General features: G+C 35.3%; 3 protein-coding genes across 6 annotated transcripts in view; 1 reads left to right on the top strand and 2 right to left on the bottom strand.

Annotated features, from left to right (window-relative positions):
• The window catches only part of LOC128864910 (uncharacterized), a 43,927-nt gene extending 36,793 nt beyond the window's left edge, over positions 1-7,134 (bottom strand). For all 4 annotated transcript variants that reach the window (XR_008454720.1, XM_054104670.1, XM_054104672.1 and 1 more), the window contains exon 1: positions 5,990-7,134. Coding sequence is in view for 3 of the 4 variants with exons in the window: in XM_054104670.1 (XP_053960645.1) it covers positions 5,990-6,004 (15 nt within the window). In the remaining variant the exon portion in view is untranslated. The remainder of the gene's footprint in view (positions 1-5,989) is intronic.
• Positions 7,135-16,343: 9,209 nt separating this feature from the next.
• Positions 16,344-17,048, top strand: LOC128863678 (cytochrome c oxidase subunit 6C-1). The gene is made up of 3 exons (XM_054102957.1): positions 16,344-16,450; positions 16,617-16,794; positions 16,859-17,048. The coding sequence occupies exons 2-3, from the start codon at positions 16,622-16,624 to the stop codon at positions 16,920-16,922; spliced, it is 237 nt and encodes a 78-aa protein (XP_053958932.1). The 5' UTR covers positions 16,344-16,450; positions 16,617-16,621; the 3' UTR covers positions 16,923-17,048.
• On the bottom strand, positions 16,852-25,508 carry LOC128863677 (acylphosphatase-2). The gene is made up of 3 exons (XM_054102956.1): positions 25,162-25,508; positions 17,334-17,460; positions 16,852-17,269 (listed from the first exon to the last, which is right to left on the bottom strand). The coding sequence occupies exons 1-3, from the start codon at positions 25,223-25,225 to the stop codon at positions 17,155-17,157; spliced, it is 306 nt and encodes a 101-aa protein (XP_053958931.1). The 5' UTR covers positions 25,226-25,508; the 3' UTR covers positions 16,852-17,154.
• Between the last annotated feature and the right edge of the window lie 1,282 nt (positions 25,509-26,790).

The raw sequence follows: 26,790 nt of genomic DNA, 5'->3' as shown, positions 1-26,790 counted from the left end.
CGCGCTTTGTTAAGCTCGGCCAAAATTGCGTAAGCGGTTATCGCGCCAATTAAGAAGAAGAGAATATCGAATTTCGAATGCGTATTGCTGCCATAATTTTTTGAAACCTTAGTAAAAGTCATTTACGGATTTCCTCCAAATGTTTATTATTAGCAGCCAATTGCGCAATTAAATTAACTATTCCTTCTCCTTGCCTTTTCTACATATCCTTAATACTAATTAAACAAACCAAAAACGCCAAAATATTCCATCAAAATAATTTATATGAAGAAAAACCTTTCACAACAGTATTGACAGCTGATTGTCAATTTTGCAGGTAATCTGTCATAAGTGGACGCGTAGATTAATTTTGTGGATTTATTGGAACTTAATGCATATGTGAACGTACTTTAACCCGGCGTTCGTCGCTACTGGATAAAAAATACCAGAGGTAATAGAACCACTTCCACCTTTTTTATACAAAATATCGTGACCTTCCGCTTCAAGTACCTTTCTGCATAGAAACAAAAATCGCGCTCCCTACGTAAAATAAATATTTAATTAAATATAGGTACACCTATATATTATGTGGTAATTTTTACCCGGTGGCAACCGTTCGTGCTTGTATTTGCCTAGCGACAAACCCCGGATTAAGACTCGCCTGTAGCGAGTATGGTTATACCTCATCAAACTGGTATAACTCAGTATCATACAAACACATGTAATTTAAGGCAACTCTATTGCAGCGATGCTAACGCTTGGTGAAAATAACGGACCTTAATTTTAGGCATCTATGTATATTCCAGCCGTGCCAAGATATGTTCATTTATACCAGTTGCTTCATCTATTCACCACTTGCTAACGCATGGCGAAAAGAAGGAGCCTGTATATACCTCACAGAAATAAGTATATGTGCAAGGGTATTTTCAAATGAAAAACTATAAAAAAGCAGAGGAAAGGTTAAACCAATAATTTTAATACATATTTAGGAAAAATAGGAACGAAAAATTATACAACAAAAATTCAACTTGACTAAACTTATTAAATTAAAAATGAAATTAAAACAACTTAATATAAAATAAGTATATGTGCATTGGCCGTTCTTTACATTTTTTTTTTCAAAACTTCTATAACTTTCGAATCTTTAATAATTAATATGTTCTCCATTTTAAGAAAGGACATCATTTATACGTTTAGGCATAGTCTGCCAAGTTAAATTGAAGAGTGGAATCGCCTATCTTATACGACTCATCCACTAAAGCACCTTTCAGGTCTTTGATTGTCTCAAACTGCCGACCATTTTTATAAATACGGGCCGACAATATTCCCCAGAGGTCCTCAGTTGGGTTTAAATCGGGACTTAGTGCTGGCCAATCCAGAACTGAAATTTTTCTTGACGATAGGAAGGCCTTAGTTAAACGAGCCGTATGGATTAAGGTGTTGTCTTGCTGGAAAGCCCAGTCGTATCCGTATATGTTTCCCGAAAACTCAATGAGAATATCCCCTAATATTTCAACATAGAATTCTGCGTTGGATCTTGACGGAATAAAACAAATTGGAGACTTTCCACCATGTCCGAAAACGGCCCAAATCATCAAAGACCCGTGGTTCCGCTTATGGCGCGTTTGCCGTGGTTACCTAACGTCCCGCCAATAATTTTGGCAACCATCTGGACCATCTAAGTTGAACTTTTTTTCGTCCGAAAATACAACGTTTCGGAATCTGTTAGTCCAAAATTTACATTTCCGGCAAATGCTAAACGATCCTTAAGGTGGCCCGCTATTAGTCTTGGTACCAGCTCCCGTAAACAATATTTAAGTGTTCCGTTCTCGACCAAATTTTAATGTATTCGTCTATCGGTGACCTTACGACTTAAATGGTGTTTGATTTTCTTGCAAGATATTTCTTTTTGAGCAGCCAGACGGCGAATTTCTCATTTGCTTCTGCTGTCGTTGTTAGTTGGCCTGCCGCTTTGTTTGAATTGATCCATATGTTTCAGAATTTTTAAGAAAGTTGCTGATGGTATTCCTATGCCGATTTGCGTTAGCAACAATTTCATGAATACTTTTGCCACTTTCGCTTAGCCCTTTAATAAGACTACGCTCTTCATCGGATAAATGTCTTCCACGTAGCATTCTACAGCTTAACCCATCAATAATTCAATTATACTTTGTTCAAAAGAAGTAATCTATTTTATTTACATTTTTCTTTATAATACCAAATTTTTTGATACCTTGCTCTCTGTGTCTGCCAAGTCAATACTGATCTCTGATTCCACATATACTTATTTCATATGAAAACTAAATCTCTCAACACAAATTTGTAATAAGGTACTAAGAATAATGACTAAAGAAGAATTTTGCAACCGAATAGTTAAGGTGGACTGCAAAGACAGATTCTGGCATACCAAACAAAAATGTACCGTTACTACCAATAAAGATATTGGTATAAAAAACTTTGCACATATACTTATTTCTGTGAGGCACAAGAACATTTGCGGAGCAATATCAAGACGCACACCACAAATAGGAGAGGGAGCTCGGCCAAACACCCAAAGAGAATGTAAGCGCCAATTATATATATTATATATATACAAATAATATATACAGTGAAATTCCTTATAACCGGACACTCACCGTCGCAGTGTTTTTGTCCGGCTATGGGAGATGTCCGCTTATAAGGGATGAAGTCACAAAATATTTATATACCACACATATGAATTGTATTGTACATAGTTTATTTAAGAAATTTTTGGAAGTAAAGAATATTTGCATACTTTAGTATTACATATAAATACATATATGTACATATAGCGATTAAGTACATTGTACAAGTCTTTACATTTCAATACTAGTTTGATTGAAAAAATTAGGTAATGCTTGATTGCTTTAATTTAAAATGTTCATTTTCAAAGTGACTCTCGATATTTTTAATGTGCTGAAAAGCTACATAGTCATTTTTTGCATATTGTTTCAAGCCCGCAACAAGTTTTAAAGCCTCATCCTATGATGTTATAGGCTCACTTATTTCTTCTGAAAATTCATCTTCTGAATCACTTATGTCCATAGTATCATCTTGTTGGTCAAATTGAACTTCTATATTGTTGTCCTCAGTGAAAACATTTTGATCCATTTGGAGAAAACCTTTGAACGCAACCATTCGCATACAACTGACCTAACAAACTGAATGGAAAACTACTCTTAATTTAAAACACAGGACTTGAATAAGTGTATACATGTTAAAAGGGGAATCACCTGTTTCATTTTTATAATGAACAACAAAGCTTGCTTGTGATATTTTTGAATTTTGTCCGTTTATGAGAAATTTTTTTATGAAAATGGTTTGAAATACCTTGTCCGCGTCCGGTTATTAGAGTGTCCGTTTATTAGGATGATATTTGTATGAAAAAATGAATGAAAAACCTGTGTGCCCAAAATTTGTCCGGTTATTGGAGCTGTCCGGTTATAAGGACTGTCCGTAATGGGGAATTTCACTGTATATATACAAATAAATTAAAATGTAGACACAAGTACATTTTCCAATATATTTAAATATGGTTCTAGATATAAAAAACGCCACAAGTTTGATGCGAGGTGATGTGAATGAAATCGGAGAAAAAACGTTTAATTTTATAAATTGACCCTAAATGTGTTAAGGAATAGTACAATATAGTGGCAATACGAAGCCCTATTTGGTTCATTTTTGGTTCGACACCCAAATATTGTATACATTTTTCCTAACAATATACTCATATTATATTTAAGTTATAGTTATAGTTTAAGTTATAGTTAAAATATATGTGTATATCCTTGTGTAAACAAAAACTGAAATTTTACCTCTAACTCCACTTACTTTTGTGTATTTGGTTATGGAAGAGTATTTAAAAGTTTTTTTTGTTAATAGTTTTCGAACTCAAAAAAAAAAAAAACATAAATTAGCTCTTTCAGATTATTAATACTCGGTCCAATACGATCGATTGGTACCTCTCGACATTTCTTTTATCGATTTTTAATGAAATCGTATATGACACTGAAATAAAGAACATAAGTAATGTTGTTGTTGTAGCAGTTTACAAAGCCTTGCCAGTGCGGTCTAGTAGCCGATCGTCATCGTTTAACTTATCTAACTGTAGGCCCAAGAAGCACGCTCTTTCGACAGGTTGGGCCCAGATGGAGAGGGATGCTACGTTAGTGCGTTTGAGAAGGCATGTTAATTTCGTGTCGTGTGCTTTCACATGCCGGATATGTGTTGAATAACCTACTACAATATCCAGAACGTAATTTAGTTATGCGAGTCTCACGAGGCAGGTGAAGCTCTTCGTTTGCGATAGGTGGTAGTTGGCCTCCGATAACGGCATTCGGGGTCGGGAGTTTAGAAAGATGATGAGAGTCCCCCGATGAATATCGTTTAGCGTCTGTCTGTGCAGCTCAGTAGTTGCAGTTGTGTTTTGTCCTAAATCTCGTCAGTGTGGTTGAATAGATGTCTACTCACACGCCTGGGAGGTGGCTCAGGATCTAGAAAATGTGTGCACGGTTGATTCATTCAGTAGCAACGAAGTAGAAATTGTTTGCTGAGCATTTTGCTGTGCTCCCTAACCGGATGCAGGGGAAACCTCATTGTGAAGGTGCAATTGGGTATGCTCCGTGGAACTGTGAAGGTTTTTTTGTGGTGCTGGTTGGTTGCCCCAACACATTGCGTGAGGTATAAACCATGGAGGCTGCGAGCGCCAAATGGCGGCAGTAAAATGTGGACACATATCGTGTGCAACACCCCCCGTGTGTCTTAACATCTGAGCAGGTATTAATGTGGAGCCACCCATTGCACTAGTTCCATCTAAGTTATATTGAGTTTGCCAAGCACTGAGAAGTATTGGAAGCAGTCTTGCTGCATGGAGCTGCTCAAGTGACTATAGACGAGAGGTGAGGTTCAGTGCATTGGACAAGGCTAGTTTACTGGGGCGGCAGTCATTCCGGTACGTAAACCGTCCGTCATGGGAATGAACATTAACAGTAAATCGTTATATAAAATTTAACTAACTTTTTCATTAAAATTGATAATAAATAGAATCAGAATTGGAAATATATTATTCAATGCAAGTTATATATAAAAAATAATTTATTGTTAAGATACATTTGAATGCAGGTACATATGTATGTATGTAGATACTTCTAACTCGCAATTCGTGCATACAAACATGCTGATGTGCTCACGGACAATCACTATAAATACAATATTATTCTTCATCAATACTTTGAAACTTTGAATTTTTTTAACGCTGTTTCGAATAGAGCATTTTTCCCCCAAATATATTGCAAACAAACGCAAACGGAAAAAACAAGGGGGAAAATACAAGTTTTGACGTTTGATTTCTTTCTTTTACTCGTTAGACTTCTAGTATCCACTTCAAGATTTCCAATATTCCAAATGTTCCACAAAGGAATACTAAAATGCATACACATCGTAGGTATAGAAAGATACGAAAAATGATTTTAAAAGAAAATATCTAATTAAGAACAAAATACGTTTATTGGACAAAATAAGAACCTTAATACGCCACAAGCTTGTTTTTCAATACCCAATTCTACTCTACTGGAAAGTGGAAGGTTTGGAATAAAAGCGTTTTCATTTCACTATGAACGTATCCGCCATTTTGGTTAAAATTCTTTGACAGCTTTCGTTCGTACAATAAAGAAATATAATAGATGGCAGAAGAGACGAACATATGTGCAAAAGTTATCGTATGTAACGAAAATTACAGAAAAGAAGAGTTGCGATAAGGTAACGAGTAGCAAATAAATCTTGCTAGGCGTAGAGCAATTTAAAAGAAATTGCTTCCATTTACACAAATATACGTCAAAATTAAGTTGCAAATATTGGGATTGACATCATTATTGCCCGATGATTTAGGAATTTTTGTTGTCATTAATGTTTAAGATAACAAAGAATACCTAGTGATATTTTGGGGGTAAACTCCAAAAATTAATAGATCCAAAATATGCAAATAGCTCACCTGTTTAAGTTGCATATCATCACACGACAATCACACTTGACAGAGGTTTAAAAATTAAGTTTGAGAATTTATTGCAATATAACATCTATATTATAAGTAAAAAGTACAACTTTTATATTGCTGATTTTTATATGGTGAAATCTTTATACATATAGTTATATCCACTTTATTTATAATTTGGAGATGTTTGGGACAAATCAATGCAACAAACAGCGCACAGTTTCTGCCTTTGTTGATGCATGTTTGCTCTCTACACAATTTTACTAAAGTTTTATAACTTAATATATATACATTTCCATTTACATCACAAATTAACCGCACTGTTTCAGAGGCAGCAACATATTTTCCCACTTTTTAAAAACAAAATTCTTACTGGATTGCACTGTTCTAAAGAGTAAAGCCCGAGCAGAGTATAATGTTGCATATACACCAAGTACGGATTTTTACATACATATGTATTTCTCTCAAAGCAAAAGTTTAAAAATGTTCGCAAATTAATCACAGCGATCGGTCAAACACATGTATATGGTTATCTTGCATGACTACCACTTTTCACATTCCTTTTTTGACCATCTCCACGTTGTTTCATGTCTCCCGACGAATATCAAGGAATTGCCACACCACCACGTATCAATGGCGCCGCCTTTCATGGGATTTCTCTACGCTGCGTTCTCGCCACAGTTTTTGCATCACCCCTTTTAGATCCATTACACTAACTGCTCCGAATACTTAGTTGCTTTATATTTTTTATCGTAACTTTCCCATTCTTTTTGACACCTCTCAACACGTATAGTTTATATAAAGCAATGAGGATTCAATTCAACACTGTGAAATTTTGTCTGATATATGACATCCTCTTGAACTAATTTCTATTAACATTTTGGACACATACGCAGCACCGAGCGATTAAACGAGTGAACAGACTAGTACCACTTTGGAAAGAAGATTTTTCCATACACTCGATTGTTTTCTGTAAATTCATATTCCTGTAAAAATATTACTACACTTCTTCGATTTAAATACAATCTTTGCCTTAAATGTCGCGTCTCCACACGATTTTATAAAAATAATCGTCTTCTACAATTTTCGATCACAATAACAACCGCCATTTGCATTTGCCTTCCAAACCATTTTGGAAAATGAAAATTATATTGGAAAATATCATCCAATGGAACTTTCAGCAACGATGGAAAAATCGAGTGCTGCCATCTTTTTGAAGAGTTAAAGAAAACTTAACTTATAATGACATCTACGAAATATGCCAGATAACAACGAATTCTCTAATAATACGTTCACATATAAATAGATCATATACTTTTTCGTGCTTAACTCCCAATCCGTAATTGAAAAGCGAGATTTCCCATACAAAATTTTTGGCTGAGCTTTCCATTGCTACCACGATATATTAGCTTATAATGTCTAAATGCGTGGACCGAATTTTAAAATTACAACACGCAAATGCAGTCACTATATCAGCCCTTTGAATTAGTGTACTTTTCATAAATTACAATTAAGAATTAATAGCAATATTTAACGTTAAAAATACTTCTTTTTGTATAAGCTTGAAAAAATGCCCTATTACAGACGCTTATTTCACTTAAATACAAACACAGACAAGTAAAAATATTCTCTTATAAACATTCTTTATTAAATGAAGATTCGATTTAAAGCTATTTTTACTAAATAATACTCCAAATTCTATTAAAATTCTATTATTACAAATGTTCTTCTAAACGGTTGTAATACCGTGCAGAATAAATGTGAGGAGCGACCTGTCAAACGAACGGTGAGAGAGAGAAGAACAAAGCGAAATAAGAAAAACCCAGTCAATCAAAAGGGAACAATTCTTTTATTATTAGTTTTAATATTTATAGGGGCGCTTTTTTGATTTCGAGTATACATACATATTACAAAAAAAATATTTTTACAAATACTGAAAATTTGGAACAAAAATCAAATATATCGTGGTAGTAATGGAAAGTTTTGCCAAATTTTTCTCCTAAAATGTGAGATTATAAAATAATGCTAATAATAACCATATTTTCTGGCATACAACCCTGTGTTTTCTGTGTAATACATCGTATTTTATAATCTCAGATTTTGGGAGAGAAATTTTGTTTGGGAAATCGCGCTTTTTAAGCACGGATTTTGAGTTAAGCGCGAAAAAGTAGATCATAGACTTATATGTGAACGTATTATTAGCTACAAACATGGATGATTGCTGTCGTAATATTGTTTCAATTATAATAAGCGCAAAAAAGTTCTTTAAAATATTAATTATTGATGAATGTTTGGAGGAGGAGAATATAGTCTAAAGATTTTTATTTGAAAAGAAATGAATTTTCGCATATAAATTACTAAAGGGACTGAAACTGTCATACCTGCGGAACTAAAAAGTTGTTTGGATCTTTTTTTTTATAAATTTTAAGAAATTATTCAAAAGCCTCTTTTTAAATTTGTTTTTTACATCCAAAGTTCTGGAAGCTCTTTCCAGGTGTCGAAAAAAATTATCTATTCCTCTCTTTGTACGACTGATGCCATATGCATTCTTCTACAACCACGTAACTGATATTACGTTTCTAATTTCAAACATGCCCATACACACAGTAACATTGTTTCCAATTTCAATAACTTTAATCGTAACTTCAACATTGTTCCAAACATACAAATACACGTGTAACATTGATCGTAAAAACACGTTCACATATATAGTTGACGCGTACACCCTTTTTGGGTGTTTGGCCGAGCTCCTCCTCCATTTGTTGTGTGCGTCTTGATGTTGTCCCATAAATGGAGGGACCTACAGTTTCACGCCGACTCCGAACAGCAGATATTTTTATGAGGAGCTTTTTCATGGCAGAAATACACTCCGAGGTTTGCCATTGCCTGCCGAGGGGTGACCGCTATTAGAAAAATGTTTTTCTTAATTTTGGTGTTTCACCGAGATTCGAACCTACGTTCTTTCCGAATGGTAGTCACGTACCAACCCATTCGGCTACGGCGGCCGCCTCACATAAGCATTAACTACCAATAAATCCACTAAATTAATCTACCTGTTCACATATGGCAGATTAACTGCAAACTTGTTAACTAGCTGTCAATACTGTTGTAAAAGGTTTTTCTTTGTGTTTTTGATTTGTTTAATTATTATTAACGATATGAATAAAAGACAAAGAGAAGGAATAGCTCATTTAATTGCGCAACTGCCTGCTAGTAATAAACAGGTGGAGGAAATCCATAAACGACGTTTACTGAGGTTTCAAAAAAGTATGGCAGCAATACGCATTTGAAACTCGATATTATATTTTATAATGTCCCGATTTACACGAGGAGACATCTGGAAGGGAGACACTGGAAATTCTCTTTTGATGTTTCATTCGCGTACACACGGGCAAAAATGTTTCCGCGACATTTTGACATTTAATACTTTAGCATCGTCTGGTTCGGATGTATTCTAGCACGCGCTTACATGTAAAGCAGAGAGCGTTCGACAACAGTTTCTTAAATATATGAATGAAAAATGCAAACTGGTTAAATAATAAATAATTTGTTGTTTTTTTTTATTGAAATATATATATAAATTCTTATACTTTAATAAAAAAAATTAAATTAAAAATACTTCATATGTAAATAATTAACTTAAAATTAACTTGAGTATCTAGAAATGCAGGGAAAAATTAGAAATCAACATAAACATGTCCCATAACTATTTTAAATTATACCTACTTTACTAGCAAAAATAATCGTGCATTTCCCAAGCAGCGTTCAGATGTTTGTCATCGTTGTTATCTTCCGTTTGATTGAAACCAACACATAACTTAGAACTTTCTTCCACAAAAGAAGAAAACGAATGAAGCAACTGTCAAAAATTGCTTTAAGATAAGAAATACGAATAAGAAGAGCAAAGCGTGTCGCCGAGTACGGGAGACAAAATCCCTTCTCTCTTCCCCGACCGTCCTTCGCCCTTGAACAAAATGTTTCCCTTCCAGATGTCTCCTCGTGTAAATCGGGTCATAATTGATAAGAGGTTACACCTTTATGGACACACGCTTTTTTTTATTATATGAATGCATAGTTAATAATACCTAGCAAACATTTTATTAGAATTATCCCTACAAACCTGTTTTCTTTGCCAGCATCCATTTTATTTAGTTTTTACTTTGACGTTTTTCTTTATTCGCGTAAAATTAATGATCTATTACACAGAAAACACAGGGTTGTATATCAAAAAGCGTGATTATTATCTAGATCTATGTATATTATAATCTCAGATTCAGGAAGAAAAATTTTGTATGGGAAATCTCGCTTTTTAATTACGAATTGGGAGTTAACCACGGAAAATCAGATCATCTACTTATATGTGAACGTATTATAACAATGCATATTTGCAGCTTAAGTTTGAAATAATGTTCCCCATGTATGCCACGCTTACAGCAAGTCAGTGCCTTGCCAGTAATTTGTAACTTTTATTTAACAATCCAGTGATCGAACTCAGAGGAATTATATTGAGACGTTTTTATTTGGATAAGAGTAAACCACATCTTGCTTGAAATATTGTTGTTATGTCAGCTAACCGCATATTTTCTCTAAAGTATGATTCTCCTTTTGAGTGTTTACATTTACACATTACATTACACGACATTAAAAAGCTAACAATAAATCCGCTGTCGCCGTACCGGCGACATGGTTGTTTTGCTGCCTCGGCGCCCTTAACAGTTAGGTAAGCAAAATAGTCTGTGCTTATCTTATAGTGTTAATGATATGTTTATTATACTTATATTGTAATAAGAGTAAAAAGTGCTTTATTTAAGTGTCAGGACCTTGCTGTGAGGCAAGAAAAGATATTGTTTTTTGTTTTTTGTTCTAATATACAGAAGGGAGAAAGACGCGAAACTTTGGAATACTGTGATACTTGTCCCGGTAAAACGCGAATGCATATGGGCAATTGTTTCACAGTTTATGAAATTTTAAGTCCTTTGTTTGTAAAATAGCTAAGAAATAAAAATTTTGTTTTATTGAAAGGACTCTATTTTTCTTCTACATCATAGGTATGTACTTGGAACTAATATAGTGCTGGAGTTGCTGGTAGCCTCTATGCATTACTAGGCTGGAGTGCAAAGGGTTAATGTTTAATAAATGCTGGGTACAGCGATCTTGCCCTAGCAAGCAGTAGCAGTTATATTTTCTTCAAGCTTTAGGCCGAACTCCATACCTAAGTCATTGCTTTGTTTGAGCCAAGACACGTTTTTCTGCTGTTGTATTAATAGATGGCTTCCAAATGTATTTCATATGTAGTTCTAACGAATATAAGTAGCTATCTTCTACGTTACTTTCTAACGTTGTTTTATTTTAATAAAATAACGCTGAAGTTTATTTACTTCTTCGAATAACGTATAACCCCATATTTGAGCGACGTATGTTTGTATGGCTCTGCACACATCTTCAAACAGTTTCCATTTAGCTTTGTATGAGATGTATGGCTTAGCCAAGAAATTGCTCCACGTATAATTAATGCTAGCTTTTGCTGAATTATTTCTGGCTTGCACATGTTTAGCAAACGCCATTTTTGGTTGTGAGAATGACTCCAAGATGTTTATATTCTGCTACGACTATTATTTCCTCACCTTGTACTACCATTTTTTTGTCTTGGCTAGTTGACAACTTTTTCTAAATACTATCATCTCAGATTTCATTAAATTTTCTTCCATGTCCCACTCAGTGTAATATATGTCTAGTTTTTTAATCATAGATTGCATTACATTAGGATTATCAGCTAAGAGAACAATATCATCAGCATATAGAAGAAGACGCACATTTATTTCATCAATCAGTACATAGACCACCTTTCAAACAGTCATGTAGATCATTCAGGTATAATGTGAAGAGCAAAGGTGATAACGGGCAACCTTCTTTCACCACTGTACCGGTTTCAAAGTAGTCTGACGCTTCCCTTCCTGCCCAAACTGCTGTTCTCGTATTCGAATATATATTTTCAATCAGATTTGTTATTTTGTTGGATAATCCCATCTGTCGAAGTTTGTAAATTAATGACCTCCTGGGTACCCTTTCGAAAGCCGCTTTGAAATCCACAAAGTATGCATAAACTTTTTTGTTTTCATTAAACTTTAAATGCAAGATTGTATATGTTATTCTAAAGCCGGCTTGAAATTCAGAGAGCATGTTAATGTTTTCTATTCAGTTTGGAAGTCTTTCATTAATCAAACTCATTAAATCTTTTGCGATACAGTTCATAAAGGATATTCCCCGATAATTACTTGCTATATTTGCATTTCCTTTTTTAAAGATTGGGTAAACTATTGTTTTAAGTAATGCTTCGTCAATTCTTCCGGTCTCGAAGATGATCCTGTATACTTTCGTTAGCTCCATGATAAATTCTGTTGAGGCAGCCATTAGTAGCTTATACGGTATACTGTCTTCTCCAGGTGCTTTGTTTGTTTTAGCCTTTTTAATTATTTGTTGGACTTCGATTATTGTTACATCTCTATCAAGGTCCGTATCTGTATGCAAAGCAGCTGCATAACGAATATCTTTAGTTAACTGAGGCTTATTTAGTAAGTCTTGAAAATAGTTTTTAAACTCCGATGTCGTAATACCTACACCAACTTTAGCAAGGCTCCACCATTCTTTTGAATTAGCGGCTTTATTGATTCTCTTTTCCAGTTTTTCATAATAATCCTTCTTCGCTTTCTCGCATGTATTCCTAAACAAATGCTTTGCCTGCAAATATTTTTGCTTGTCGTCTGTTTTGTGGGATTTCTGAAGTACCCAGTATTCATAAGAGGTATTCGAGATCCAGACTCGAAACGGGTGGCATACTACACAGGTACAACGAACTCGATCATCCGGTCGGGTTTGGTAATCGGTAATATGGAACTATTGGCTGGCTACAAGCTCCAGGGACCTAGAGAGAGAGCAACGATTTGCGGAAAGCCAGTTTGCGAAGTAGTTATTGGAGCTTCTTCAGTAGTTCACACTTTTTTACGGGCTAAAACACGGAAAAAGGAATAATTGGTGCAGATTTCATGCTGCTGCACGGATTTGCCTTGGATTTGGGTAAAAAGGTTATGTCGTGTCAGAATAAGGGAGATACCTCTGATACCTGGATATGAGCCAAGTGCACAGTACAGAAAGGTCACCCTAAGTCATTGTCAATGGATTCCACCAATATCTGAAGCAGTCATATGGGCTAATGTGGAAGGAGCCTGTGGGGCGACCGAAGTGTGGGCCAAAGAATCGCCGAGGAGACGACGAACATAATCGTGGGAAGGACACTAGTGAAGAAGAGAAAAGACACGAGAGTTCCAGTAGGGGAAAGATGGAAGCCTCCGATGTTTACTAGGACTGTGTACGTATTACCGTCGTTTTGTTCCAGGATTCGCAAAGGTTGCCCGGAGTTTGTAAAATCTCACCAAGAGGAATTGCTCTTTTGTGTGGCGTAAGGAACAGAAGGAAGCGTTCCACTGTGGTTGAGTGCGAAAAACATTTCCACAAATACTTGTACGGTCAACGATTTCAATTAAGAACAGATCATGCAGCATTAAGATGAGTACTCCAGTTCATCTGGAAGGACAAATTCTCCTACACGGCAAGACTGAATACCTTATTTGTATGCACTTGTTCTTATATACATTTGCTTAATAACTATCGTAATTTCTATATATGGCAGCTCGCATCTTCTGCCACGCTTCATGCTTGGCTTTAGTATGCCATTCGCTTTCTAGTGTTGTCAGCAGATTCGCGTGGCTTTTAGATTCACAACAATACATTCACTTGTCAGTGGTACACATTACAAAGCGAGGACAAATTGATGACGAAAAATAAAGCCAAGCGAACGGATCATAAACTCAACCAGATCTCTTCGGGAATCATATCCTTGTTGTTGCATTAGGGTACAAAGGTTTTATCCGAATCCGAATAATATAATAGAACGGATTATTTAAAGCACCTTTTTTGCCGGTCTTTATTTCCCTGTTTTTATTAATATTACTTGCCATTCTATTCGTCGGATGCTTCAACGACACCAAGAAAATAGCATTACAATTGGTTACACGTAAAATCTTCTGAAAACAAACGATTTGTGAAATGTTTACAGCGTCTATTTGCCCTTTAAGACTTCGCAACGTCGTCGTTGACCGGTTTAAAGCTAAATACATAGCAGGCAGCAACACGGCCATGTTGAAGCAACCGTTGCCTCGTATGTAGCTGTGTTGCCAATTGATTTTCGTGTTGCTGAAACCGTTGCCTGAAATATCAAATAAATTTGATTTTTGGGATAGGTTGCTGCAACCGTTGCTTCGTGTGTATCATTGTTTACTGCTTTTACTCGTTCAGTTCGTTGAAAACAAGCGAAGAAGAAGGTTCGTGCGGAGTAAAATAAAGTGAAAAAGGAAAAAATGGCAATTGAAAATAAGGAAAATTATGTTAATTTTATTAACGAATATAAAAATTTGAGAGAGCTGTGGGATATAAGTAGTGAAAAACATAAAAATAAAAATTTTATAGGTTGAATTAGTTTTAAAGGTTTTTTTCGAAGATTTGGGGCTTTATTGTGAAAAAACGGTACAAAATATATTATTTTATTCGAAGTATTGGCCAACGCTAGCTACAACTTTCGCCCATCTTTCGGGCAATTTCCGGATGCCGTTTCTCCAAAATTCTGGCCGCTGCTTGGCTATCCATGACTCAACCCATATTTTGGTAGCCTCGTACGAGGAGAACCGCTGGTCCGCCAAATCGAGACTCATATGCCGGAACAAATGATAATCGGAGGGAGCTATGTCTGGACTATACGGCGGGTGGGGTAACACTTCCCAGCCAAGCGTTCCAAGGTATTTTTTGACAGGTTGAGCAACATGCGGCCGAGCGTTGTCATGTTGCAAAATAACCTTGTCGTGCCTTTTTACCGTTTCCGGCCGTTTTTCTTTCAATGCCCGGCTTAAACGCATCAATTGCAGTCGGTAACGATCCCCCGTGATTGTTTCGCCCGGTTGGAGCAGCTCAAAATATACGACGCCGACCTGATCCCACCAAATGCAGAGCATGATTTTCTTGCCGTGAATATTCTGCTTGGCCGTCGACGTTGATGCGTGGCCGGGCAAACCCCATGATTTTTTGCGTTTTGGGTTATCGTAGTGGATCCATTTTTCGTCGCCAGTCACCACGCGATGCAAAAAACCCTTCCGATTTTGTCGCTCGATCAGCAATTCGTACGTAAAAAGTCGCCGTTCGACGTCGCGCAGCTTCAACTCGTACGGGACCCAATGTCCTTGCTTTTGGATCATTCCCATCGCTTTTAGACGCTTGCAAACGGTTGATTTATCAACGCCCAATGATTCAGCAAGCTCTTTGTGGGTTTGGCACGAGTCCTCGTTTACCAATTCCCCCAAATCCGCGTCCTCGAACTTTTTGGGCTGGCCAAGACGCTCCTTGTCTTCGGTGTGAAAATCACCACTTTTGAATCGTCGAAACCAGTACTCACATGTTGAAATTGACGGAGTATGGTCTGGGTAGGCCTCCTGCAGCAATTCACGGGCTTGGGCTGTATTTTTTTTCAAATTGAAGCAGAAAAGCAAAGCTTCCCGCAAATTGCGTTTCGACGGCACGAAAGTTGACATACTCGGAGCACGAAAACACTCCGTTGTTTATACTTCAGCGAAATGACAGATACTGATAAACAAAGCCTAGGGATGAGGCTTTGTCATGAATATATATTCAGTATTGCCAACGCGATAAAGTGATAAATAGCGCCATCTGTGTGTCACCTTTAAAACTAATTCAACCTCCAATAGAAAAAAAGCATACGAACAATTAAAAAATGAATACAATAAAATTGATAAAAATTTCAAGTCCGCAAAAGAGTTTCCTGTTGCAAGATACCGCAAAGTTATTGCCAGTCTAACTTCTGCTGATATTGCCTCTCTCATTATGGTATCTTGTTTCGTTATTTTGGCCTTTACGAAGTCCAACAATTTTCTAAACAGGGCTTCGTCCATCCTCATGTAATTTTTATAGTCCGCTGGCTCGTTTTCCTTCAGTTCTTTCAGCAGCCTCTCGTTCGAAAATTCGATTTTTTTTAAATCCAATTTTTGGACCAAATTTTCTTTCTCTTCTTTTGTTGCATCCCTTCTTCCTCTTTTTCGTACAAAAGTTCGTCCATTATAATAAGAGAAGTAATTTTACGTATTTAGTGGATCATTTAAAAAATTGAATTTTACGTATCTTCCGCTTGTACCTTTCCTGCACCACAGTTATACACAATACTGAGATTGAAGCAACGGTCGCAACGTGTTTCTTAAACAAAGGCAACACGTTGCTTCAACGGTTTCCTCGTGTATATCTAGCTTAACGACGACGTTGCGAAGTGTTTGTGGCAAGCCTTATATTTGTCATTTCTCGTAGTGTGTACATTTGTCAGAAGTTTTTCTTCTATCTGATTAAAAGGTGTGAATGTTTTATAGCTTGAAATAGTTTAACATAATTCTTAAATAAATACTCATAATAATTGCAAATTAAGAACACAAAAGTCTGAAGTGCAAAATTTATGTCTCGAAAGTTTTTTTACATCTAACCTATGTTTGTTCTGTTACGCAATTTTCTTTTTTTTTAGTTACGATGGCGAGTGCTCCCGCAACTGTAAGTGCTGCAAAGCCTGTTCTTCGTGGTTTGCATAATGCTACCATCAAAAAGAACCTAATCGTTGCTATCGCATTGACTACAGTTGTAACAGTAAGCTGGCATTTTCTTGTGAACAAACCCAAAAAAGATGCTTATGCCGAATTTTACAAGTAATCGATTCGTAGTAATTTTGTCTACATATATTTGTCTACATATATAAAAACATCTTTTCAGGAAATATGATGCACAGAAATCGTTTGAACGTATGAAGGCGAACGGTCGTTTCCAAGGATGTTAGATAAACAGAAAGTTAAAGATGAGAGGAACAGTGGTTACGATTAGTATACAATTAATTGCTTTTCCCAAAATGTTGATTTCCAAATATAAAAATACAAGATTTCTCAATTGAGAAGACAAATATTTATTTAAATATTTAATTTTATCAAAAATCTTTTGGGAAAGGTTAACAACTTAAAATAAATTCCAATATTTCATGCGGGGAAGAAGTTTATGACAAGAGTTTCAATACATCAAAATCTAATTGCAAAATCCTTATAGTCCAACCGATTGAGAGTTGTAGAATTTTTCAATATACACTTGTCAATTTGGCAGCCGGGTGAACCTTCCTTAGATAGCCAGCTTATCCTAAGAAGAAAATATATAATATACATAGAGCGTATTTATACTAAGTTATCTTTGGAGTACATACATCTTGTCGATTTCTTCTTTCGGTCCTTGCATTTTTCCTATAATAGTTCCTTGCTTAGAGTTTTTAACCCACCCTCTGATCCCAGCTTTGCCACAAAGGTCTCTCGTATATTTGGTGAAGTAGCAACCTAATAGTTAAAAAAGTAAGTAAATATATTACAATAGTTATATAATATATAAATATATAGTAAACATATGTATGTATGCACATATTAGTCCGTGAGCCAGGTGCTAATTTTTGTCAGTCATTTCCTCTCAGTCGATAATTCGTAAAATGCCTCAGATAGTTGCATTATGAAGGGTTGTGAACGTCAGCTGCGGCTCCGAGGGTGGGTTGAGCAGTTATAGCCACCCTCGCACGTAAAAAAAAAAATTATTTTTAGTCATTTCCTCCCGATTAAAACATTGATCAAATTAAAGTTAGACTAATATTTTGAAGAAATAAAATCGTCAGCTGATTATAAAGTGGTGGATTATACGTCAGCTGGTCACACAAATATGGAAAAAAAAAATATTTTTTCAGTGATTTCCTCCCAAACGAAAATTTATCAGATGATAGTTTATGTATTGTTTTTAATAAATAAATAAGTCAGCTGGCTATATGTCGGTGGAATGTGCGTCAGCTGATTCCCTGAAGGTGTAACGTAGGAGCTAGTCGGAAACATTTATAGCCTAAGTAAATGTATCAGCTGACGAGTTTTCCCCCAACATACTGCCAGCTGATTTGTTTTATTACTTACAGGATCATTTCAACAATCCGCACAAACATTTCTTTTCGGGAGGAAATGACGTACTTGAAGTTATTCAACATTACATTTAATGTGCAAACTGAAATGTATAATTTTATGGCAATGTTTCGATTAAATAAAATTTTTTATGGGAACTTTCCGATTCTTAAGAATAGAAATAAATAAATATTTTGTTAAGCAAATCAACTAATTTATAATAATGGAAATTGGAAACATTTCAAAAAGAGTATTGCAAATGATGAATCATGAATGATTTTGCAATTTGTGCAAACAGAGCAAAAGTCATTATCATTGCCTTTGATAGATACATTTTCCCATCGATTAAAGACACTGAGCATAAACTCCGAGGTATGGAACAAGTAAACTTTCGTATCGATGGTCCAGATCAAGTGCGAAAAAAAGATTTTTCAATTGAGTTAAAAAATACCAACTTTAAAGAAGCACTTCTACAGTTTTTTATTGAAAATTGGGAAGAAAATTATATGGCACCATATATTAATAATATTGTAAAATAATTTATGTCAATGTTGACGATTGTTTTAAGTACGTAGTTACAGATTCTAAAGTGGTAAAAACGGTAGAAAAAACACTTTCGTGTCCAGCTCACGAAGAAGCCGACACAAAAATAATTTTCCACGTTTGCCAGTTAAATTTTAATGCAAATGTTACGATTCGTTGCTCGGATACTGACGTATTAATAATTATGTTAGCCAATATGGGTAATATTGCAGAAGATATTCAAATTTGTATGGAAGTCGGCGTCGGAAAAAATCAAAGATTTATCATCATAACAGAATTACATAAAGCATTAGGAGTAAATTTAAGTGCAGCGCTTCCTGCATTTCACGCATTCACAGGATGCGATTACAACCCGGCCTTTTTTAAGAAGGGCAAAAACCGGCCATTTTCAATAATTTCAAAATCTGAAGAATTCACTGAATGTTTTATCCAATTGTCACAACCATCTGAGAAGAGACTTGACTTTTTTGACAAAATACAAGAGTTTGTATGTAATGTATATGGTTTGAAACGATTAAAGTTTATAAATGAGGCGAGAGTAGCATTGTTTCAAAAGACATACAAATTTCTTGATAATGACAATTCGTTTCGATTACCTAAGAAAGGTATTGATGGCTCATCTCTTCCGCCGTGCAAAACGGAATTATATAATCATTTTCTAAGGACGTGTTATATTTCGGAAATTTGGTCTCAAGCACACCTGAAAGTACCAACTGTCAATGAGCCTTCTGACTATGGCTGGGTAGAAATAAATAACAGATATGAATTCATGTGGATTCCTGGTACTCAGTTACCAACATCCATTGATCAAATAACTCAATCAGAAGAAGGTAAGAATTTTTTTCAATTTTATTTTTTTTAAACCTGTATCCTAAATTATTTTTTGTATTTTTAAACAGCGACTCTGACAGTGAGTCATAAAGAGAAGAAAGTGAGATGAGCAGAAGCGAAAATGAAAATGATAAAATTACCAAACATAATTAAATAACTTTTTGTATTAAATCTTAAACATTATTCATTTAAGTACTGAAAAATTATAAATTAGTTGATTTGCTTAACAAAATATTTATTTATTTCTATTCTTAAGAATCGGAAAGTTCCCATAAAAAATTTTATTTAATCGAAACATTGCCATAAAATTATACATTTCAGTTTGCACATTAAATGTAATGTTGAATAACTTCAAGTACGTCATTTCCTCCCGAAAAGAAATGTTTGTGCGGATTGTTGAAATGATCCTGTAAGTAATAAAACAAATCAGCTGGCAGTATGTTGGGGGAAAACTCGTCAGCTGATACATTTACTTAGGCTATAAATGTTTCCGACTAGCTCCTACGTTACACCTTCAGGGAATCAGCTGACGCACATTCCACCGACATATAGCCAGCTGACTTATTTATTTATTAAAAACAATACATAAACTATCATCTGATAAATTTTCGTTTGGGAGGAAATCTCTGAAAAAATATTTTTTTTTTCCATATTTGTGTGACCAGCTGACGTATAATCCACCACTTTATAATCAGCTGACGATTTTATTTCTTCAAAATATTAGTCTAACTTTAATTTGATCAATGTTTTAATCGGGAGGAAATGACTAAAAATAATTTTTTTTTTTACGTGCGAGGGTGGCTATAACTGCTCAACCCACCCTCGGAGCCGCAGCTGACGTTCACAACCCTTCATAATGCAACTATCTGAGGTAGTTTACGAGATATCGACTGAGAGGAACTTGGTCGTGAAAATCTGTCGCTGGCTTACGGACTATATGTTATGTTCTTTTTTTTTAAATAATAATTATACATATACAATTGGTACTTATAACTAGTAGAACATACGACTATAACATTGGTATGTTGTCAGTCGGAATAATTTATCTACCATATATGATGGCACATTTTCTGAATTTTTAGTTCAAAGGATTCTGGTTCAAGTGTATTATTATTATTATTATTACAAGCTGAAACTTATAATTAAAATTATAAGCCTAGTTAGGAAAGCTATGGCTGCTAAGGCCTTCAGCTTCTTCTTATGATGTAAAATTAGTGCTTAATTAATACTTAATACTAAGTGCTTATGCGTCGTTTAGAATTTCATTATAAATTAGGAGATATAATATATTTATTCGACATGTTTGTTTAAATTTCGCAATATAATTTTGATATTCTTAAGAAAGCTATGGCCGCGCCACCACTCTCATTCGTCACTAATAACGGAATATTTGCTTAAATTTAATCTAAAAAATCTTGGGTTTTCCTATTTCCCACTATTTATAGCACACTCTAGACTTCATAATCCGCATAAGCTGTTCAACTATAACCCAAATGCAAAGTTCAAAAACGGTTTGAGATAGAAGATTAATAAAAATAATTTTGCTTGATATTTTTCTCTTTGGTTGTTCTGATTTTATTCAACGAGGCATAGCAACGGATGCCGGGTATTGAAATATTATGGTTATTAATAAAAAAATTATTTTCTATGGAATTATTGTTTGTAATTCTTTTATATACTTATCCTAAATCCCTCAAAACTACTCCTACGCGAGCGGGGCCGCGGGTTAAAGCCAGTATTAAATAAATCTAATGTTTTTCACAAAAATGCTCTAAACGAAAATTTTTATAAATTAGGCAGATGACCAGGACTGTTGGATGTTTTCGAGGTCACCCAAGTTACAAACTGTGCAGTCGGTAGAAAGTGCATTCTTAAAAGGTCTCGCTTTTAGTTTAAGAAGACTTCCTATTAAGCTAATAACGTAGGCAGAAAAATTACACAGGTCAACAATCTTTCGTTCTAGGAAAGTGTAGGGTCATTTTCGAAGTAATTTTTTGCGTAGAATCCGAATCCGGGGTTTAAATTGCTCTATCACTTCAGGATTTTGAGATATCCTAACCTAAAAGTGCAAAAAACGCTGTTTTGCCCATTTTTGAGGTTATGTAGCTACGAAGATTTCGCTCTTCATAAAAAAGTAGACGTGGTATTTTAAAGTATAAGTCTTCCTCTTTTAAATGCCGTTGAGTTTTCTTAAATATCTTTATTTTTCACTGAGATATCGCATTTTGAAGTTTCATGTTTGTGAATTTTTCGATATTCGAAAATCCATTGAGATAACATGAGACGTGATACGGTCGAATACATAGTCGCACAAAAAAAAATAGCCAATTAGACCTACATATCCCTATGTATTTTTGGTCGCTGAATCCGAATCCGAAGTCAAAAAAATGGAAAACCCATCCCAACCCCTAAACCATTACCAACCACCCTTACCAAACCATTTTTTTGACCTCGGATTCGGATTCATCGACTAAAAATTCATTGGGATATATGGGTCTAGTTGCGAGCAAAATCTTCGTAGCTACATAACCTCAAAAATGGGCAAAAACAGCGTTTTTTGCACTTTTAGGTTAGGATATCTCAAAATCCTGACGTGATAGAGCAATTTAAACCCCGGACTCGGATTCTACGCAAAAAATTACTTCGGAAATGACACTACACTTTTATAGAACATTCCGAACCCATTTTTTTGCAGACCTGTGTTATCACTAACCTATTTAATATCTGTAAGTGCAAACAAATCATATGTTTCTGATTTTAAGTCGAAAGGTTTTTATTCTTAAGCTTCAGACAAAGTCTTAGAAGTAAAAGCAGTAAGAGGCTCAATATTTAACATTAGCGAGATGCCCTTACCCAATGAGCGCCTAGGCGTACAGTCTCCTCAACAGGGATGCGCAGAAGCCTGTGACTTGGCATAATAAAACACCGTAAGACAAAAAGGCGGCCGCCGTAGTGCGTGATTACCATTCGGAATTCACAGAGAGAGCGTTGGTTCGAATCTCGGTGAAACACCAAAATTAAGAAAAACGTTTTTCTAATAGCGGTCGCGCCTCGGCAGGCAATGGCAAACCTCCGAGTGTATTTCTGCCATGAAAAAGCTCATCATAAAAATATCTGCCGTTCGGAGTGGGCTTGGAACTGTAGGTCCCTCCATTTTGTGGAACAACATCAAGACGCACACCACAAATAGGAGCAGGAGCTCGGCCAAACAAGCAAAGAGGATGTAAGCGCCAATTGTATACAATATATATAAGACAAATTACATATGTATGTGCTCGGAGTATGTACCTTCTGCTCAAATATGAACGAGACGTTATCAATAAAACGGTCCGCGGATGACATATGGCAAAAATACATTTTTTGTTTTTTGGTAGGACTGTTATAAGCTTACGTGGCAAATTTCAGCGTGATATGTCACATAGTTTGTTTTCTGTGCTACTGTAAACAAGTCAAGCTCGAGTGTGTTCTTCGAATTCTCTTTTATGACTTCAATTGTCTCAAAATGTTTTCCAACTTGAGCTTGGGAAACAGGAAAAAGTCACATGGAGCCATATCAGGCGAATACGGTGCTTGAGGAACGATATTAACATTATTTTTGTTCAAATAATCGCGAACAAGACGTGATGTGTGAGCTGGTGCATTATCGTGATGCAAGAACCATGACTTGTTGTCCCAAAATTCCTTCCTTTTAAAACGAATGTTCTCGCGCAAACGCTTTAAAACGTCTAAATAATATTCAGCGTTAACCGATTTTGCGCTTTGTGCGATTTTCAAGCACAATTTCCTTTACTTTTCCGATGTTTTCGTCGTTTACTGATGTTGCTGGACGACGTTCATGAGGCAAGTTTTCAACCGATGTACGGCCCTCTTTGAACGATTTGTACCACTGGAAAACACGTGCATGCGATAGAGCAGAGTCCCCATAGGTTGTCTGCAACATTTTTAAGGCGTCTGAAGCCGAAATTTTGTTGGAATAACAAAATTTCAAACAAATTCTTTGTTCAACTTGAATTTCCATCGTTAAATTCGAAGAACACACTCGAGCTTGACTTGTTTACAGTAGCACAGAAAACAAACTATGTGACATATCACGCTGAAATTTGCCATGTAAGCTTATAACAGTCCTACCAAAAAACAAAAAATTTATTTTTGCCATATGTTATCCGCGGACCGTTTTATTGATAACGTCTCGTTCATATTTGAGCTGAAGGTATATGTAAATATTGCGGAACCAAATCTGTTTCGATATGAATCATATAATTCGGCGATTTGGCGGCAAAAAAATGTATTTTTTAATAAAGAAACGTAGAAGTCTCTCAACTGAATCGCATTCGTCGACAACCCAAACTTGCGCACCCTAAAACATGATTTACCTTGAGCACGCATCATAGATTTTTAGTTTATTTGAAATGCTGATACGAGGATCATTGAAATACGAGGGCGGATCAATAAGTCCATGACCTTTTGTATTTCTGACCTCTTTACTGAAAAAGAAATACTGCTCTTGTCAACAGGCAACTGCCAGTTGACTCCTGTCAAAATTTGGACGTGCTGCGTCAGTTAGTTTGTGTTTTACAGCTACCTTTATCAGACTACCCAGTAATTTGAGGAGAAAATGAAAAAAAACTGAATTTCGTGTGCTTATTAAGCCGATTCACCCTTAGAAACCCACTGTTTCGACTGTTGTTTGGACTCTGGTGTGTGGTGATGGATCCATGTTTCGTCCACGGTTACAAAACGGCACAAAAACTCCTCCATATTGCGATTAAACAACGCCAAACCTTCCTGTGAAGTTGTTACACGATTGCGTTTGTGGTCGACTGTCAATTACTGGGTAGTCTGATAAAGGTAGCTGTAAAACACAAACTAACTGACGTAGCACGTTCAAATTTTGACAGGAGTCAACTGACAGATGCCTGTTGACAGGAGCAGTATTTCTTTTTCAGTAAAGAGGTCAGAAATACAAAAAGTCACGGACTTATTGATCCGCCCTCGTATTTAAGCCAAGTTGCATTGATAGCGCTTTTAGAATCAGCAAGCTTCAGATTTAAGTGTTTCGTATAAGAGAGTTTGTATATAAGCAGATATTTATATTTGCTAATAATCGCGCTATTCTCGTCGCCAAACTTCCAATTATAAGAAGGAGGAATTCTGCTACACTGAACACCATGTATTTCGATTTGGTCAAGAACTCACGGTCCTTCATATTTATTGGTGTTGTATTTTATTTTTGTTTTTGTTGTTTATCCTTTTGTGCGTGTGCACTTAGTGAGTTAAATAAGATCTCGAGTTCTATATCAATTGATTTTTGCAGAGAAATATAAATTTACTAATACTTTGAACACTTTATTAAAAATTAATCTCTTACTTACCTAAGTTCCTGTAAATAATTTTTAGTGCTTTTAGTAATAAATTTTTTATTTGCCTATAGTCTGTAAGAAACTTGTATTTTCATTGACTAAATTTATATGAATAAACAAATAAATAAATCCCAATGTTCGAGATCAATAATAAATTATTTTAATGTCTTTTCTGATTTTGTTATTCACTTTGAATTGGTTTTATGTCGACATTTTTGCTCGAATGCGCAAATACATTAAATGCCATTACCTAAAAATAGAATTCTTGCAAGTGAACAATTTTGGCGTAGATGTCTATTATTTTTTTGTAGAAATTATATGAAGCCATTTCTACTCAATACAGAAAATACATACTTTTTTCTATGCTTACCTTGAACGTGGCCAAACACCTCAAACTCCACTGAAATGAGCATTCGAATATCGGGAATGCCCATCGTTATGTTATTCAATTTGATTTATTTTATTGAAAGTGCACTTTGAATGCTGCAATATTAAAATAGCTTATGTAAATATTTTATTGTTAACTTTTCCACTCTGAGTATAACAATCCATGTGTTTTAACTATTAGCAAAATTTAAGTCTCAGCAACTTTATTCTTTTATTCTAATGACTACGTTGTACAAACTAAATTTATTGCATGGTATTTCATTTAAATACAACGAAAAAATACGATTGCCTTTGGTCTGCTGATGATGCAGTTTATATCAGCTAATTTTGATTTTCTTTTTCATTATCTAACCCTACAGCTGGCTTATTGAATTTAGTACAGTATGTTACAAATTACAAAAAAAACATAAATCAATTTTACGAGAAAAAATTCTTGATAGGAATCTAATATAATTATATACATATGTAACTATGTTTGCAATATTGATGTCATTGTTATTATTTTAACATTTTTCCTTTAAATCGGCCATCACTCACTCTAACCATTCAAAAGACAAATTGCCTTTTTGAAAAATTACTTTTTATTTCACAGCGATTAAAAAAAAATGGTACAATTAATACATAGTACATACATGAAGGAAGAAAATTTCTATGGATATTCATAATGAAATATTAATATAATAAAAAAAAATATGAACAATTTTTGTTTATAAACGAGTTTATGTTACATTTTTTATTTCTGAATTCACATTTCTAAGAATTTCTCTAAAGGTATTTAAAAAAATATTGTAAAATGAAAAGAATTTAAAAAGGCTTCTTTCCCATAAAGAGAATTTTTAAACAAAATGAAGGTTCTGTATTCTCTTCCATTTTAGACGATGACTCCTCACCTTCTAGCTGGAACACATATTCGTTTACATCAACGCCCTCTGCCTCCACAGTCTCGCGCAGCCGTACTTGTAAATATGCCTTATTGCCAGTATTTAACAAGTCACGTTGTTCCAACTGAACCTTAAGTTCGCTCAACTTTGCCATTTTCACGATCCTGTTCTTGGGGCTTTATTCAACATGACGAAAAGTTGTTATAGCGTTGTGAATAGGCGATAAACTAATTTTATCGATTTGTTATTCATTCCATTCTTCTATTCTCTTTCCCTTGACATTTCTAGTTTAAAAAATGTTGTTGTTGCTCGGATGCCACCACCTCGAATAGATTCGCTTTGAGTCAACAGTAGCCAGCTGTAATGAAATAAAATAAATTAAAATAAAACAGCAAAATTCGTTGAGAAGATGAACTGCCAGGCATTCGTAAGAGGTATACGAGGTCCGGAATGGGCAGCATATTCAACACCGAATGGAACGTTTGCTGAAACAGTGTATTTTCCGCTAGCACAGGGAACAGCAGCGCTCTAGAGCAAGTCAATGCACAAAGTCCATCGGGTTGAAATTGTAGAGACTACCTTGGTGGAGGAATCCATAAGAGTCCTTTCCCCAATTTACATGAAGAAGCTCGGATTTAAAGTGTTAAAACTGAGGTAAGACCGGACATGTGGTTCGCAAAACTGACAATGGCGCTCCCGATAAACAGCAGTCGTTAAACTAAATCGAACCA

Source organism: Anastrepha ludens, chromosome 5 (genome assembly GCF_028408465.1).
Source record: "Anastrepha ludens isolate Willacy chromosome 5, idAnaLude1.1, whole genome shotgun sequence".
Lineage (NCBI taxonomy): Eukaryota > Metazoa > Arthropoda > Insecta > Diptera > Tephritidae > Anastrepha > Anastrepha ludens.
Note: the sequence above shows the minus strand (reverse complement) of the source record. Positions and strands in the feature narration are given on the sequence as shown.

Excerpts from the sequence above, each read along its gene's own strand:
- LOC128863678 (XM_054102957.1), top strand. The coding sequence starts at position 16,622 with ATGGCGAGTGCTCCCGCAACTGTAAGTGCTGCAAAGCCTGTTCTTCGT. Across the intron at positions 16,795-16,858 it reads GCTTATGCCGAATTTTACAA|GAAATATGATGCACAGAAAT; the intron begins GTAATCGATTCG and ends ACATCTTTTCAG.
- LOC128863677 (XM_054102956.1), bottom strand. The coding sequence starts at position 25,225 with ATGGGCATTCCCGATATTCGAATGCTCATTTCAGTGGAGTTTGAGGTG. Across the intron at positions 17,461-25,161 it reads GGTGTTTGGCCACGTTCAAG|GTTGCTACTTCACCAAATAT; the intron begins GTAAGCATAGAA and ends TTTAACTATTAG. Across the intron at positions 17,270-17,333 it reads AAAGAAGAAATCGACAAGAT|GATAAGCTGGCTATCTAAGG; the intron begins GTATGTACTCCA and ends TTTTCTTCTTAG.